This window comes from Paroedura picta, chromosome 12 (genome assembly GCF_049243985.1).
Source record: "Paroedura picta isolate Pp20150507F chromosome 12, Ppicta_v3.0, whole genome shotgun sequence".
NCBI classification, from domain to species: Eukaryota; Metazoa; Chordata; class Lepidosauria; order Squamata; family Gekkonidae; genus Paroedura; species Paroedura picta.
This window is the reverse complement of record NC_135380.1, coordinates 41,103,861-41,120,313: the sequence shown is the minus strand read 5'-3', so window position 1 is coordinate 41,120,313 and position 16,453 is coordinate 41,103,861. Positions and strand designations below refer to the sequence as shown.

General features: G+C 45.9%; 1 protein-coding gene across 4 annotated transcripts in view; it reads left to right on the top strand.

The window, feature by feature from the left end:
* Window positions 1–16,453, top strand: part of COL27A1 (collagen type XXVII alpha 1 chain) — a 356,512-nt gene that overhangs the window by 36,150 nt on the left and 303,909 nt on the right. For all 4 annotated transcript variants that reach the window (XM_077305314.1, XM_077305312.1, XM_077305313.1 and 1 more), the window contains one exon: window positions 2,412–3,907. In XM_077305314.1, the coding sequence (XP_077161429.1) occupies window positions 2,412–3,907 (1,496 nt within the window). The remainder of the gene's footprint in view (window positions 1–2,411; window positions 3,908–16,453) is intronic.

The following is a 16,453-nucleotide window of genomic DNA, read 5'->3' as shown; positions in this document are numbered from 1 at the left end:
ATCTATCATATCCTCTGCAGCACAGAGGTAATGGAGCGGACATTTCTACGATTCTTCCACTTGACCCTGAAATGTGTCTTCACATTTCTTTGCCGTGGAGCCTCTGTTTTTGCTGGAAAGAACGCAAACACGGCCTGCTCCTCCTTTGAGGTCAGGATGGTGGTGGGGAGGGGGGCGATATCTGGCTCGTTTGATGGCCTTTCAGGGGTTTAAAATAAAAATGGGCAGGATTTGCCAAAACCAAGGAAGGATACTGAGCTTTTCCCCCCTTCTTTTCCTGGCCTGGGGAAAAGATGAACATCAGTCTGCCTGAAGCTGGCTTCTATTCCAGCCTGTGCTTGCAGATAGCTTGGCCAGCTCCACAAATATGGAGGACTGACAGGGATAAAACAGAAAAGGGGTTGGGGGTTACTAGCCGTTCTTGATGACGTCCAGATTGTCAACAGCAGTTTTCTTCAACTGCCAGCCATCTATCATGAGAGGGTGCAGCAGTAGTATCCCTAAGAGGAGCTGTGGGTGGGGAGAATCTCCATTATGCTGTCCTTGCGGCCTATCTAGGGACACCTGTTTGGATGCTATTAAAGAAGTGATGCTGTTATAAGGTTGAGGAGGTGATTTTGCCATGTTGTTGCTGCTTTTGTTGTGTTTTATTGTCTGTTTTTCATAGAATCCTAGAATCATAGAGTTGGAAGGGGCCATGCAGGCCATCTAGTCCAACCCCCTGCTCAACGCAGGATCGGCCCAAAGCATCCTAAAGCATCCAAGAAAAGTGGTATCCAACCTTTGCTTGAAGACTGCCAGTGAGGGGGAGCTCACCACCTCCTTAGGCAGCCTATTCCACTGCTGAACGACTCTGAACGTTTTTTTCCTGATATCTAGCCTATATCATTGTACTTGTAGTTTAAACCTATTACTGCGCGTCCTTTCCTCTGCAGCCAACGGAAACAGCATCCTGCCCTCCTCCAAGTGACAACCTTTCAAATACTTAAAGAGGGCTATCATGTCCCGTCTTCATGTCCCCTTTTAATGGGTTTTATTTGGACGTATTTTTATGGGTTTTAATTGGACGTATTTGTAACCCACCACGAGCCATTCTGGGAGTGGTGGGCAATAATAATAATAATAATAATAATAATAATAATAATAATAATAATAATAATAATAATAATAATAATAATAATAATAATAATAATAATAATAATAATAATAATATCCTCACTAGCACTGCTCTGTGAACTTGTTTTAACTGGGCATTTTCTGCATGTAAGTGTGTGCTTTCCCACAAAACCCCTCATCAGTGCTCCAGAATCCAAATATGGAAGCACTCACACTGTAGGAAAGAAAGCTGGCCTAGCCTTAAGCCTGCAGTGCTAGGGCATGAAAGAATATTTACCTCTTGTTGTGTAAAGAAGGAATGAATGACTGTAGTATCATGTAGTTTGGTGAAGTGTATCAATTGCTGTGTTGGACTAGGGGGTAGAAGATCCAGGTTCAAATCCCCACAAGTAGTAAAGCTTTGATTAGTGTCCTTGTGTCAATCATTGTCTCTCAGCTGTATGATATTTGTGAGGATAAAACCGGGAAGGGGGAACCATGTATACCAACCTGAACAGTGAACAAATAACAGAATAAAAAAAATATATTGGATGACATAGTCTAGACTGAACTTGTCAGATCTTTGTAGCTAAGCAGTGTTCACCCTGGCTGGGCTTGGGATGGGAGACCGTCCAGGAATACCAGATTCATGACACAGAGGCAGGCAATGGCAAGCCACCTCTGAACATTTAGAATCATAGAAAGAATCATAGAGTTGGAAGGGACCTTCTGGGCCATTTAGTCCAACCTCCTGCACTATGCAGGACACTCACAACCCTATTGCTCATCCACTGTAACCTGCCAGCCCCTTGAGCCTTCACAGAATCAGCCATGAAAACTCTATGGCAGCCTTTCTCAGCATCTTTACTGTTGAAAAAACCCTGAAATATTCGTCAGGCTTCAAGAAACCTCAGAAGTGGTGCAGTTGTGCAGACTATTGTTGGGAAGCATAGCTCGGGTGTACCCGCCCACCTGAGCCCCTCCTTTCCCCACCCCCTCCAGGCCCACCATTGGCCGTTGGGGGTGTGTGTGTGAACATGACCATATATGGACATATCACCTAACAAATGTTTTAACAAATAAAGAAAATATATTAAAAATTAATTAGCCCCACCCATTCGGGAACCCTTTCCAGCGCCGTCAAGAAAGCCAAGGGCTTTACGAAACCCTGATTGAGAAAACCTGCCCTATGAGGTCACCATAAATCAGCTGCCACCAGATAGATGGTAGGATTTGTCCCATTCTGGTCAGTCTAGTGATGGAGCCAGATCCCTACCTTGCCTGATTGAACATATTTTTCTTGTATCTGCTTTCAGATGTGGACGTTCTTCAAAGATTGGGCCTGGTGGGGCCAAAGCCATTGGGTTCAGGGTCGTCTTCACGCCCCATTCCTCACGGCGTCATCCCATTCCAGTCAGGGGTCATTTTCACCCAAAGAGCGCGTATTGAAGTGCCTGTTGGCAGAATCATTCCTGCCACCCTTGGCTCGGACTTGGCTCTGGTGCTGAGCTTGTGTTCTCATCGAGTCAACAGTGCTTTTCTGTTCACCATCAAGAGCAGGAAGAAGAAACTCCAGCTGGGTGTGCAGTTCATTCCAGGGAAGATCATAGTTTACGTAGGCCACAAGCACTCCGTATATTTTGATTACAATGTCCACGATGGTCAATGGCACAATCTGGCCATTGACATCCGAGGCCAGGTGGTCACTCTGTTTACCTCTTGCGGGAAGCAAAAAGTGCATGCAGATTTGCATCTTAAAAAAGATGAGGCGTTGGACCCGGAAGGGTCTTTCCTTTTAGGCAAACTCAATCAGCACTCAGTACAGTTTGAAGGCGCCCTTTGCCAGTTTGATATTTATCCTTCCGCCAAGGCAGCTCATAATTACTGTAAGTACCTGAAAAAGCAATGCAGGCAAGCGGATACTTACCGGCCAATTCTTCCACCTCTTGTCCCGCTTCTGCCCAAAGACTTGAGAACTTCTGAAAGGACCCCACCACAATCAGACCTTTTCTTTCTGGGCCTGAAGAATCTGACCACTGTGATCCCCCCATTGTCACTGTTTGAGTCCACCACGCCTCAGAGGAACAGGAAATTGGTTGCGGCATCCACCACCATTGTACAATCTAAACGGCCAACCGTGCAACCAGCTACCAAAGATGCAAAGAGAATTGTGGCCTCATCTCCCATCCTGCCAAAGACTGAAGTTCAGCTGCAAGCCCAAACCCTCCATCGGACTACCACAATAGGTCTTCAGGCTCTCACAGCAGCTCATCGGACCACCACTGTAGCCCTTGGAGCATCTCGTGCTACTTCCGGTGCAAACTTGGAGAAGCCTCATTTGTCCACCACCAAAAATGTTCCTTCTCCCTTCCCCAGCTCAACTCCAGGTCCCACTGCAGTTATCAACAAGGAGTCAGAGAAGAAGACCAAAAAGAAGATCAACCAAAGCCCCACTGTTAAGTCTCTTCAGATGGCTAGCACTACAAAGCCAGAGATGAAGAAGGCTGAAAGCTCACCCAGGAGTCTCCTTCCAGTGACCATAAAACCCAATCTGGAGAACACAACCAAGGATCCTATACCAAAGAAGTTATTACCTTTACCGGCACTAAAAAAACCAGATCCTACCATCGTTGCTGTTCCGTATACCAGGCCAACCTTTGGAGCTTATCCTGTCATCAGAGTGAATGTGCAAAGTATCAACTTAACAACTCCAGCTGCCACAGACGGGTATCAGCTGTTTGATCCCATTGGGCCTACTCTTTTTCCATTTTTTATGGAGCTTCTGGGACCTAAAGGAGACCAAGGTCCTCCGGTAAGTCAATGTTTTCTTCATGATTTCAGTTCATGGCATGTATATGGTGAAACTGGTCCCTGGATCATTTCCATCCCTGCCCCCAGAGAGATTCCCAGCCCCAGGGAGATCAGGCTGGTCTCAACAAAGACCTGGGCTCTGACCTGGTAGAATGAACTGCCGGTAGAAATCTGGCCCCTATAGATCTGTCAAAATTCTGCAGGGCCTGTAAAATGATGTTCTTCCACCAGACCTATGGTTGAGGCCAGGCCGGCATAGAAATACTGCACATTCCCCTCCCCTCCTCTCTTTGCCTCCCTTGTACGGCAGACATTTTATCATCACAACTACTGAATTTACCCGCTAAGCTGTGGTGGCTATGCAATTTATTGTATTTTATAATGTTTTTATAGCTTTATAATTTTAAATGTATACAAGTGTTGTAAACGGCCCTGAGCCCGTCATTTGGGGAGGGGCGGTCTTTAAATTGAATCAGAAATAACATAAATAAATCTTTGAAATAGGTAAAATGTGTTAGATTCTGGGCTCACATAAGTCTCTGTGGCTGGTCTGTTGAGCAAAAAAAATCTAGGCATGTGCAAAAAAAAGAAGAGGAAAAGAAAAGAAAGACATTAGGTCAGAATATCTTTCTTTTCTTTTCCTCTTCTTTTTTTTGCACATGCCTAGATTTCGGACCATTTCAGATTTGGCCTGAATCAATTCAGATTTGGCCACCAAGATGCCCCTTCCTGGCTCAGACTCATCCTTTGGTGCCATAATAACCTATGGCATCCATAAGGTCAATGGGAAATTTTCCCTTTCAGTCTATTCCGTGGTCTGGAGGGGGGCAGAGGTTTGAGAAATGGACCCCTTGGTCCAATCTTTTTGAAACTTGGTGGCTCTTCTCAGGAGAGGCTCCTGCAGCCATGCTGTGCATTTGGTGCCTCTACCTCTAACCCCCCACCTCCCCAGATCATGGAATAGATGGACAACGGACATTTTGGTCTTTTTAAGGTGCCTGATCTCCACATGGCTGACTCACACCTGAATTGCGTGACCGCTTCAGACAGTTTAACTTAAGGAGAAATGGAATTTGGACCGGATTTGTTCAAAAAAGTGTCTAAATCAATGTTGATTAAGGTACTTGTTGGACTATCTGAAAGGCATCTCCCATGCCTAGAAATATCTGCTAATAGCAAATTATGACATGATGCCAGACCCTTGCTGGGGAACAAGGGCATGTCTGCCCACCCTTTCCCAAGTGTGAAAATCCTGCCTCTGCTACCACACACAGATTTAACACCCAACTTGTGCATAGATAATTATAGATATTGTGGCCAGTTCTTTAAACAAATTGTTTTGGGGGAATGGACCATACAATATGTAGGTCCACATGTTGGCTGCAGAGATTTAAGTCTCTCTATGGATGTTTGGAGGTTGGGCAGATGTGCCAAGCAGGAGGGTAGAGTAAGCAAAGCAGTACACCTAGGACAATAAAATCAGAGTCCAGAAGCACCTTTAAGACGAACAAAGATGTATTCAGGGCGTGAGCTTTTGAGTACAAACACTCTTCGTCTGAGTGCTTGCACTCGAAAGCTGACAACCTGAATAAATCTTTGTTGGTCTTAAAGGTGCTACTCGACTCTGATTTTATTGTGCTACTTCAGACCAACATGGCTACCCATTTGAATCAGTACACCTAGGAGAATGACTTTTAAATACCCCTGTTCCAGCTTGCTTGTTCACTATCTTCCAGCTAGCTATGAAATGAATGGACAGCTGTAACAATAAACCCTGCAAATTTGGAGAATCCTCTTGTGAAAATTTAGTATTTGCTGTTCTCCCACATTTTCATTTTGACTCGCTGCCTAGCTTAGAGCTTGCTCTTTCTCATACCTTTGAAATGTCTTTTGAGTCCTTCCCTGGATCTATTCCTCCCTCTTCTCATCTTTCTCCTTGAAAATCCCCATGTGGACCTAATGTTTATATAGACTAAGACCGTTACAGTCGCTTTGAGGTGGGAAAAGTAAAAAACAGAGCCAGGAAGGTGTGGAAGGAATGTGGATGGTGAATTTACAAGTCCCGTCTCTAGGATTTTTCCAGTTTCCTGGCCAACCTATTGGACAGAGGCAGTAACATCCTTCACCTGCTGAGACCATATTGTAGCTTTTGTTTCAAAAGAGCTGTTTCCCGTGCTTTTCTGACTTCCTTACCGTTTTTCTTCAGAGGCTGTGCTGGCGCACACATTTTCAAGGAATGAGATAAAAGACTCTCTTGTGGCAGCAAATTTGCCCTGTCCCCTTCTGTCCTGCACAGTTCTTTGGGATCGTGAGTTAGTGGAACAGCAGCCACCTAGTCAAGGCCCTTGTCTAGGAGAGCTTATTATGTTCTGTCCTATTTGTCTTAAACTCCAGTGCCCAAGGGGCAATTGGTCTCCATTTAATGAAATGAGTTCACCTCTCCTTACAGCAGGGGTAGTCAAACTACGGCCCTCCAGATGTTCATGGACTGCAATTCCCATGAGCCCCTGCCAGTGAATGCTGGCAGGGGCTCATGGGAATTATAGTCCATGGACACCTGGAGGGCCGCAGTTTGACTACCCCTGCCTTACACTGTCATGTGCATAAGAAATGCTCTGTAAACAGTTAATCTTGCTTTGGCCAGAGAGCAATGGCAAAGTTCACTTTGTCTTCACACCACGCTATTTCCTTGCACGCAGAAATGCATTTTCCATGTGTTCTGTTTTGGACTCAGTGAAATGAATCATGCTTCTGTTTCGCTGTCTGACAACTTCTAAAATCCTCCTTAAAACAACTGAGTTCTGGGGGAGTTTTGTGGAATCCCCAGCGGAATCGCTGCAGAATGAACTGCTTGGCCAAGGCTTCTCCTTGTGGTCGGTTGCTACGCAAGCACTGAGATTCCGTCTAGGAGAGGCCAGAGAATCATCAGGCTGGAATGAGTCCAGTCAGATGCCGCAGTCAAACCTGTCTCCCCCAAAGAAAGATGATCCTATCTTTATAGCTGGGGAAGTCTAGTGGAGGAGGGGGAAACCCTGGATGCTGCCCTGAACTCCGTAGAGGGAAGGTGGAGTTTAAGAAGTAATAACAGAGCACAGATAACAGGCAGCTGTGCGGGCAGCTGAGCTAGAATAAGGTTAAGGGCTCGGAGATGGTTTTAGGGCTTGGTCCCATTGGGCAGTTGCCTAAAGTCCACCACCCCTGGGAGAATGTGGCAACCCTGCTGAGGTCCGATGAAAATGGACTAGCCTGAACTACCTGGGTCAGGGAAAGGGCTTCACCAAAGGCGGTGAAAGGGCTTACTTTGCATTTGCATCCTCATGGTCCCCATGTCCAGATATGCTCTTCCTGTGCCTGGCAACTGGGCCGTGGTGGCAACCGGAATGTGGCATGAGCTCCTACCGCTTTCTTCCAGATTAGTCGTTCGTTTTCTTGCAAAAAAGAAAACGGGGGGGGGGGGGTCTGAAGTAAACATCATTTCCCCTCCATTCTCTATTACCTTGGTAGGTGGGAGTAGATTGTGATTGGCTGCCGCCATGTTATATTATGATTTTTAATGTCTTTTAATGGGGTTTTAATTGGGGTTTTTAAGCCAACTGTTACTCGCCACGAGCCTACCCAAGGAGTGGCGGGAAATAAATCAAATAATAATATTTGATTGCTTTCCTTCCTCTGTCCACGACAGACACCCTGTGAGGTAGTTGAGGCTGGGAGAGCTCTAAGGAAACTGTAATGGGCCCAAGGTCACCCAACAGGCCTCAAGTGTCTCAGAGCGGCTTACAGTCACCTACCCTTCCTCTCCTCACACCCTATGAGGTAGCTAAGACAGCTCTGAGAGAGAGCCCAAGGTCAATCATCAGGCCTCATCTGTCTCAAAGCGCCTTGTGAGATAGGTGTGGTTGAGAGAGCTCTGTGAGAACTGTGACTGGCCCCGAAACAGCACAAAGCCCATTCCTTGGGTTTCCATAAGTCCATTGCCACTTGCAGGCACTACTGCAGAGCATAAATCGTGGCATAGAATACATCCATCTAATTTTAACTCAATGTTTTCTGATCTGACTGGTGTGTCATTCGGTGCGTGGTGACTCACTGCTGGAAGTGTGATGCAGATCTGCTAATAATGAAGTACAAAACAATACTATTTCTTGAGTATACCTTTAGTCCCAAAAGTTTTTAGTGCAGTGCAGAACAGGCTGTTGCAGGCTAAATGCGTATAGCTTGGAAGTGAAGAGCATTCAGCAATGCGTAATAGCATAAGAGGTGTGGTCTTGCTCCAGTGCCTGATTCTCCCTTTAGGAACTGGTGCTTTCTAGGGATATCCTCATTTTTATGCTTGCAATTTCAGAGGGGATTTTCAGGGGAGATACATAGGGGATCTGGAATGCTAGGAAGCGCCTACGAACACCTACCCCTCTTTCTCCTGGCTCTATTGATGCTGCTGCTGTGTCCTAGAAAATTGTGGGGCATAGTGATGGTAGTGATGTTTTCCATTCTGAACTTGTTGGCAGCATCTCATTAAATAATGTAATGTAACATTATGCAAGTGCTACTGAACCTTACCAAAATAATACTACTAACACTAAGCATTAAAATCGTGTGTGTGTGTGAAGGGCTGTCAGGTTTTGGAGGGCATATTTATTTATTTATTTTATTTATCATACTTATATACCGCCCTCCCCAGAGGCTCAGGGCGGTTATGGTCACCAGAATTCAGAAGTGCCGTCAAGTCACTTCCAAATTCCCCCAAAATATCCTGTTGTTAATAGCTGTTCTCAGGCCTACCCAACTGTGGGCTGGGCTTCCTTGATTGACTTCATCCATCTCATGCTGGGTCTTATCAGGGTTCGCCAGCTCTGGGTGGAGAAATACTTGAAGATTTTGGGGGTGGAGCCAGGAGTGCATGGGATTTGGAGCAGGGAGGGAACTCGATAGAGCTGGGGTGGCCAAACTGTGGCTCACCAGATGCCCATGGGCTACAATTCCCACAATCCCATGTGGGCAGGGGCTCATGGGAACTGTAGTCTATGGGGATCTGGAGAGCCACAGTTTGACTACCCCAGCAGTTGAGTATAGTACTGTGGAGTCTCCAAAGCCGCCATTTTCTCCAGGGGAACTAATCTCTTTAGGCTGGAGACGGGCTATAATTCCAGGGGATCCCTAGGACTAGCGTTTCTAGGTCTCCCCTTTTTCCTCTTGCCTTCCTCTTTGTGAAACATTTATTGGGTGATATGACCATATATGGTAATGTCAACCTGTCTCCCCCCCCCTCCAAAAATGGTCAATGATGGGCTGGGAGGGGCCCTAGGTGGCCATGTACACAGCTCTGCTTCCTAACCGTATTCTGCATGATGGCACCACTTCTGGGGTTTCTCAAAACCCAAAGAATGTTTCAGGGGTTTCTCAGCAGTTAAAAAGTTGAGAAAGGCTGCTGTAAAATCATAAAGGCATCATAAACAAAACAAGCCAGGGGCATAGAAACAGAACGAAACAACAACTGAACACCTAAAAACACCCATAAAATAAACAGAACATCAGGGCTGAATCTTCACGGAGCTTTTATTCCAATCCCAGGTTGATTCAGTCCCTGCCGTCTCCACTGAATGCGATTTCCATTTTTATTTTGTCCAATTTTAATTTTCCCTCTGCAACAAGCATGATTGATCCGGAGTGACCCTACCTTTTCCCCGCAATATCTTAGAGGGTATATAACCCTCAGTATTTGAAAAATCGCCATCAGTAAGCATGGAGCTCTCTGCTTATCCCCGAACTAACTTGCTGATGAGCCTCCGACATTGTAGAAAAGCCCTGATTGGCCAAGGCTTCAGTTCAAAGGCTTCCTTGTTCCCAGTTTTCAAGCTTGCCTTAAAGGGGAAACCTTAACTTCTCTCTGCAGAAGCTCCAGAAGCCCTAACTTCTCACAGCAGAGATTTGCCTCTTGGATTTAATCCCCCTCCTCTGCTCTCTCCAATCCTCTCCCCACTTCAAGAAAAGAAAGAAAGAGGTTCCTGCTGCGCTTGGCTCCCCCCCCCTTCTGAGCTTCCCCAATCACAGGCAGAACACTTTTCTGTTTCAATTGGGGGGAGAGAGGAAGACCTGAGTTCAAATCGATCAGGATTCAGCAGGATCCACAACGGAATAAACAAAGTAAGTGCAGAATAAGCCCAGATAACCATGTTTTGTTATGTTTTGGCTTGGCACTAAAAGGCAGTATGGTCGCTGCAGGCCAACTGTCATGGGAAAGGGCTTTCCCAAAACGAGGGGCCAGCACTGTAAATGCCGTGTTTGGTTTCAGACTGTAGCCATTTGCAACCATCAACATTTCACTCCACATTCCTCTTCATCTTGTAGATTATTGTTATATAAGCTTGATTTAAACCTCACCTCACTGATTCACTTCAAAGATTTTTGCTCTGCCTTTCTAGCAGGCAAGGTATTCCAGGTCCCTTATTAATTCCACAAGAACAACACGCAGTCCATTCAGTTAGCAATTATTTTAAAAAGGCCCCCTGGTCGGCTAGTGTTCCTGGTGGGGTAAGGCCCTGTCCAAAACGAACCATCTCTGGTAAGCCTAAGGCGTCCCAGTGCCTGGCGTGCAGTGCATGAGATCAAAGTAAGATGGGCAGGCTGAGATAAGGGAGAGGACCAGGCCCTTTGGCCCAAAACAGGCAGTGCTGCTGCCCCTACCCCCTGCACCGCGGTGCTGGCTGCTTCGGGCTGGAACGGCCGGTTTGGCGGCCGAAGCGCCCAACCCTAGCTTGATCTCATCCAAAATGCCTGCCCAGTCGTGCGGGGGCGATGCCAGAGCAGTTACTCACCCCAAGTGCCCTTTATTATCTGGATGCTGGGGGATACAAAGGCATTTGTGCAGCTGCATAAATGTTAAACAGCGAAATTTCTCATCCGTCTCTCCATTCTGGGCACTTTCAAGAAAGCACTAAAGACAATGCGATCCCTCGGAATGAGTCACTGCAGAGGTCAAGGAAAACCCCCTTAGACAGAGGTCTCTCCTCCCCCTCCCCATTGCTCTGGATTTATTGCTAGAATATGAGGGAGGCCAGAGCTACGTGGGGGCTGCTGCGTGATTCTCTTTGCCCGAGATCCAGGGCGTGAACTTTTCTTGAATCACCATCATACATTTCCCAAACCCCACATACATGAGTCATAGGCCAGGGGTCGTTTTCCACAGTCGCCTATTCACTCCTCTGGCAGCCTCAGGTGCTCCTCGATCCATCACTTTGTCTGAAATTCCTCACTGCAGAAGTAACCAGAAGCAGCTTTCTAGCAAGGGCCAAAATGGGCTACTATTTTCAGTGCAAGGCCTAGTCTGCACACATAGGATAATGCATTTTCAATGTGCTTTGGCAGCTGGATTTTCCTGTGCAGAACAGGAATATCTACTTCTAAAGTGCATTGAAAGTGCACTATCTATTGTGTGCAGACTAGGCCTAAGACTCCTCCAAAACATCAAAGATTTTTGACAAATGTTTGGCATCTTCTTCATCCCTCTAAGAACTCATATAATGGGGTAAGTAGAAGACTGAACTACAACACAAATAGTCCCCCATTCAGATCTCACCTGTGATGCGCACTCACTAGATGGTCTTCAGCAGGAGCTGGTATCTGGAATGGAGGATTAATAATGCCATACTACCTTGCGTTATTGCTGTATGGATTACAGGAGGACAGAACATGTATAAACTTGCTTTGGACACTAAAGCAGTGTGTCACAGAGGTTCAAATGTTTTCTTTTCAAGAGCCAGCTTGGTGTGGTGGTTAAAGAGCAGCAGCCTCTAATCTGGAGAGTGGGTTTGCTTCCCCACTCCTCCATATGCAGCTAGCTGGGTGACCTTGGGCTAGTCACAGCCCTGTTAGAACTGTTCTCACAGAGTAGTCCTCTTAGAGCTCTCCAGTCTCACCTACCTCACAGGGTGTCTGCTGTGGGGAGAAGAAGGAAAGGAACTCTTAATCTTCTTCATGAAGAAAAGTTGGTTTTTACATGCCAGTTTTTTCTACCCGAAGGAGTCTCAAAGTGGTTTACATTTGCCTTCCCTTTCCTCTCCCCACAACAGACACCCTGTGAGGGAGGTGAGGCCGAGAGAGCCCTGATACTACCGTTCGGCAGAGCAGCTTTATGAATGCTGTGGTGAGCCCAATATGGGGGAGGAGCAGGGAATCAAACCTGGCTCGCCAGATTGGATTTCACCGCTCTTACCTGCTGCACCACCCTGGCTCTTAGCATGCAGAAGGTCCCAGGTTCAATCCCCAGCATTTCCGGTTAAAAAGGCTGAGTACCATGAGACATGATGGACCTCCGCCTAAGAATCTGAAGAACTTCTCCGAATAAACAGGAATGTCCTTGATGGCTTCCATGGTATCCAATACAAGAACCGTGGATTCCTCAATATGAAATCAGAAAAGCACAAACAGGAATCACCAAGGCTGTTCAGTAATATCCACTAGTATGTTTAATATTAGCACACATTCAAGAGTTAACCAGAACGGGTCCTAGGTTAAGATACCCGCTTTCTGCCTGTCTTCGTTAGGGTTGCTCTATAATGCAAATAAGTACATAAATCCAGATTTATGCATCGTTTCTCAAAAAGTGTTATAACAAAATATTTTCAAATAGAATGCTTTTTGAGGGATGACATCAGTCAAGCATGGAAAGAGAGAAACTCTCCCAAGGGCTTCGACTGAGCAATCAAAGAAGACAGTGTACGGAAAGGCCCATATTTTGCTCTTCTCTGTCCTTCCCTCTTTTTAGTCACCAGACTTTACTTCCGGCCAATTTCAACTCCACAGTGACCCCCCTTTTTTTGTGCTGGAGCATTCAGACTTTTTTTTCAAGCCCTAAGATTTATTTAGCAAAATTTATAACATGCCTTTTTGCTGTAAAAAACAATACAATGATCTGGGGATAGTCTCTGTCTTTGTAATTTCCTCTTTCTTTGTGATTTCCTTTGCACTGATTTTTGCAGGGCTCTCAGTGCCAGTGGGCTTAAGTAGACTGTAGCACTGCTTTGGATGGCATTAATTAATCAATCAATTAATCAATTAATCAAATAATTAATTAATTCATTCATTCATTCATTCATTCATTTTTCTGCCTTCTCTCCAGCATCTTGGGATGGGTCACAACAGAATAAAGTTACCGTACATAGATAAAGGAAAATACAAAATTAGGCATTTAAGTTAAATTAATAAATTTAAAACATTAAAACGAGAAGTTTAACAACTTAAAATATGTCCAGTTCTTTCTGCAATATGGAAGAAGGAAGGGGGAGGGTCAAGGGGGAGGAACCTTTTCCTTGGAGTATAATTTTGTGGGTTTCCGGCAGGGTGGCCAGCGGTTCCAGATTTCATTGGAGGCCTCAGCCCTAGGCCTGGTGGAACAGCTCTGTCTTACAAGCCCTGCGGAACCGATTAAGGTCCCGCAGGGCTCTGATCTCATTTGGTCGACTGTTCCAACAGGCCAATTTAATTTCCTTGGAGCCAGGAATCCGGAGCAGGTTTTGGTCACCAGATCTTAAAGCTCTTTGGGGAACATAAAATGAGCTTTCCTGACAAAAGCTGACATTCAGCCTGTTTGTTGTTTGAGCAGCTTTCCTAGGTATTGATAGCATCTGAAAAAGACACAGCGAGAGCCAGGTGCTGTTGGAAGATGACCGTTTGTGGTGGGAAATGTCATCAATTCATGGCGACCCTGCAGGGTTTTCAAGGCATGAGATGTCCAGGGATGGCTTGCCATTGCCTGTCTCTGTATCGCAACCCTGGCCCTCCTTGGTGGTCTTGCTTCCACATACTAAAAGCAGACCAGCTTTGGGAACGAATGCTAACAAATTAGGTCTGCTGGTCAAGGATCGCCCAATTCAGAGGCAGTATATATGTGAATATCTTTCTAAAATTCCTACGGGGTGGGGTGGGGTGGGGGTCGGGGAGAATTGTTGTCTGCATGTTTCCCAGAAGCATTGGTAGAACCATTCACGACGCTAGGGCAGTGGTCCCCAACCTTTTTATCACCGGGGACCGGTCAACGCTTGACAATTTTACTGAGGCCCGGGGAGGGGGGTAGTCTTTTGCCGAGGGATGTCACCGCCGCCTGAGCCCCTGCTCCGCTTGCTTTCCTGCCGGTGCCCCTGACTTCTCGCCGCCCGCTGGGGGCGCTGCCAGCAGCAGCTGTGCAGTGCCACGCCAAGGGGGAGCCCCAGCCATGGTGGCTGCTGGACAGCACCAAAGGTGAGCCGGTGGCAGAGTGGCAGGGCAGCCCCTGAGGCAGCAGCTGGGGAGGAGGACGAGGAGGAACCGCGGCCCGGTACCAACTGATCCACAGACCGGGACCGGTCCACGGACTGGGGGTTGGGGACAGCTGAGCTAGAGGACCCCTTTTAGTGAGAACTAGGAAAAATTTTCTCTTGCAAAGGACAGGACGGAGAAGAGCTCTACCAGCAGTTGATGGAGAAGAGCTCTACCAGCAGTCCTTCATCATGACTGCTAATAGAGCCTCCATGTTCACAGGCAGCCTACCTCTGAATACCATTCGCTTGTGAATTAACAGCCAAGGGAAGGAAGGGAAAAGGCTGCTGTCTACAAGCCCTGGTTGTGACTTCCTTGGAAATATCTGGCAGGTGGCTTTTGGAAACAGGACTAGATGGCCCTTTAGTCTGGACTTACTAGGACTCTTATGATGTTCATCTCCAAGCTGGAGAAATGCAATCAAATAATCCCCTGAACTTACTTTTTCTTTTTCCCCAGTCAGTTTCACGCAGTTTGAAATCGTGTGATAGCCCATTTGAGGGAGCTTTTATAAGAATACGGTTACAAAAGGGAGGCCTGGGGTGTCTGTTCCAGCCGCCTTGAATCAGTTTGTACATTCCCGACTGCCAATATCAATATCCTTTTGGCCCTAGGAACGTCTTGGGGAACTGATTTTATTGGGGGCTTTGAGAAGCAATGGGGCCAATTAAAAAGCTCAAAATAGGATCATACGCCTATATGTGCTGATGCCATCTTATGGTAGGGAGATTTTTCCATGAAAGCTGAACCTTTTAGATTGTGATTCATCCTATTTCATGTTTAGTTCTATGGATGTTGGATCATTTCCCCCCCCTCCTGTTTGATGGATTTAATACTCTTATCTGTTTTTATGCCCGTGTTTTTTTAATGCTCTGGTCTATGACCATTTAAATAAAGATTGATTGCTTGATTTATATCTGGTGATGCTGAGGCTCTTGGGAGTATTTACAGTGCCCTGGTTAAGAATAAATATGGCATTTCTGGGTGGTCTCATAGCTGTTTAACGTTCGTTGCCCTACTCCCTTTCAAGCTGAAAAAAAGAACCCATATTTCGGTGGAGCCATTTGTGTTTGGGTGGGGTGGAGGTGGTCAGACTTCGTCTTTCATTTTGGAAACCTTTTTGTGGGCAATGGTTTGCACTGAGTTCAGATCATACCTTCCTCCCTCCCAGATGTGTGGCTGTGAGTTGGTGGTACGTAAGCAATACATAGAAGAGTAACTGGAGGGGATTTTTCGGAAGGCCCAGGCAGACAAGACACAAGGTGATGTGAATACGGTTCATCGTCGTGTTTGTAAATGGCAGTAGGAACTGCCTGATTTGGACTGGGATCTTGGGTGTGTGAGGCCTGTGTGATTTGGATCTTGGTGTGCCTGGCTTAGCTGCTCATCTTCCTTCATCTGTCTGTTAGTCCTGGAAGAGGGAAAAAACAGGCAAAGAGAGAATGTCTTTTTCCCTCTCCAATTTACTAGGCTAAGGAAGGGGGTTAAACCCAGCAAGGGAGGAAAAGGGTAAAACCCTATATGGCTGCTGTTTTCCTTTTAAAGCAAAATGCTGGGAAGATCTGATCACAGAGCTTCCAGCATCTCACCTTGTTAAATTCTTTACTGTTGTTCGTTTGACTTGAATGTGCATTCCTTTCTCCGGTTGCCACTGACATATGCAGATCTGTGTTTGGGTCAGCATAACCTTCTGAATCCTGAACAACATCTCTTAAAAAAAAACACCATCACGCTTCTAGCTCTCATGGTTGTGGAAATAATGTCTTCACTATGCATGGAACTGAGCAGAGTTCGAGTTCAGAGGCAGCTTTAAGGCTAGCATTTTTTTATTCAAGGTATACGCTTTCCAGAACATTCAATGGGTGATCTCCGAGTAGCTTTTTTATTGCAAAGGAACTTCAGGAACAGACTAGAAAGGGAAGTTGCTGAGTTGCAAGTTATCACAACACTCAGAACAACAGAACCCCCAGGACATAACAGAGATATTGGTTCCTTATTTCACTACATACACTAACCTCATTCAGGCCTTACATTTATATTATCACTACACTAAGGAGGACTACACATTCTCTTTATTTCATTTTATTTCTTATTTGGAATAGTAAAGCGGAATAGTGATTGTAATGTAATGAATAGTAGAATGGGATGTCATTTGAAATGGTAGAGTGGAATGTATTTATCTGGTCTGGTGACAGAGGAGATATACATGGCACAGCAAACTGCCACACATCAAATAAGATGATATAAAGGAAAGGGA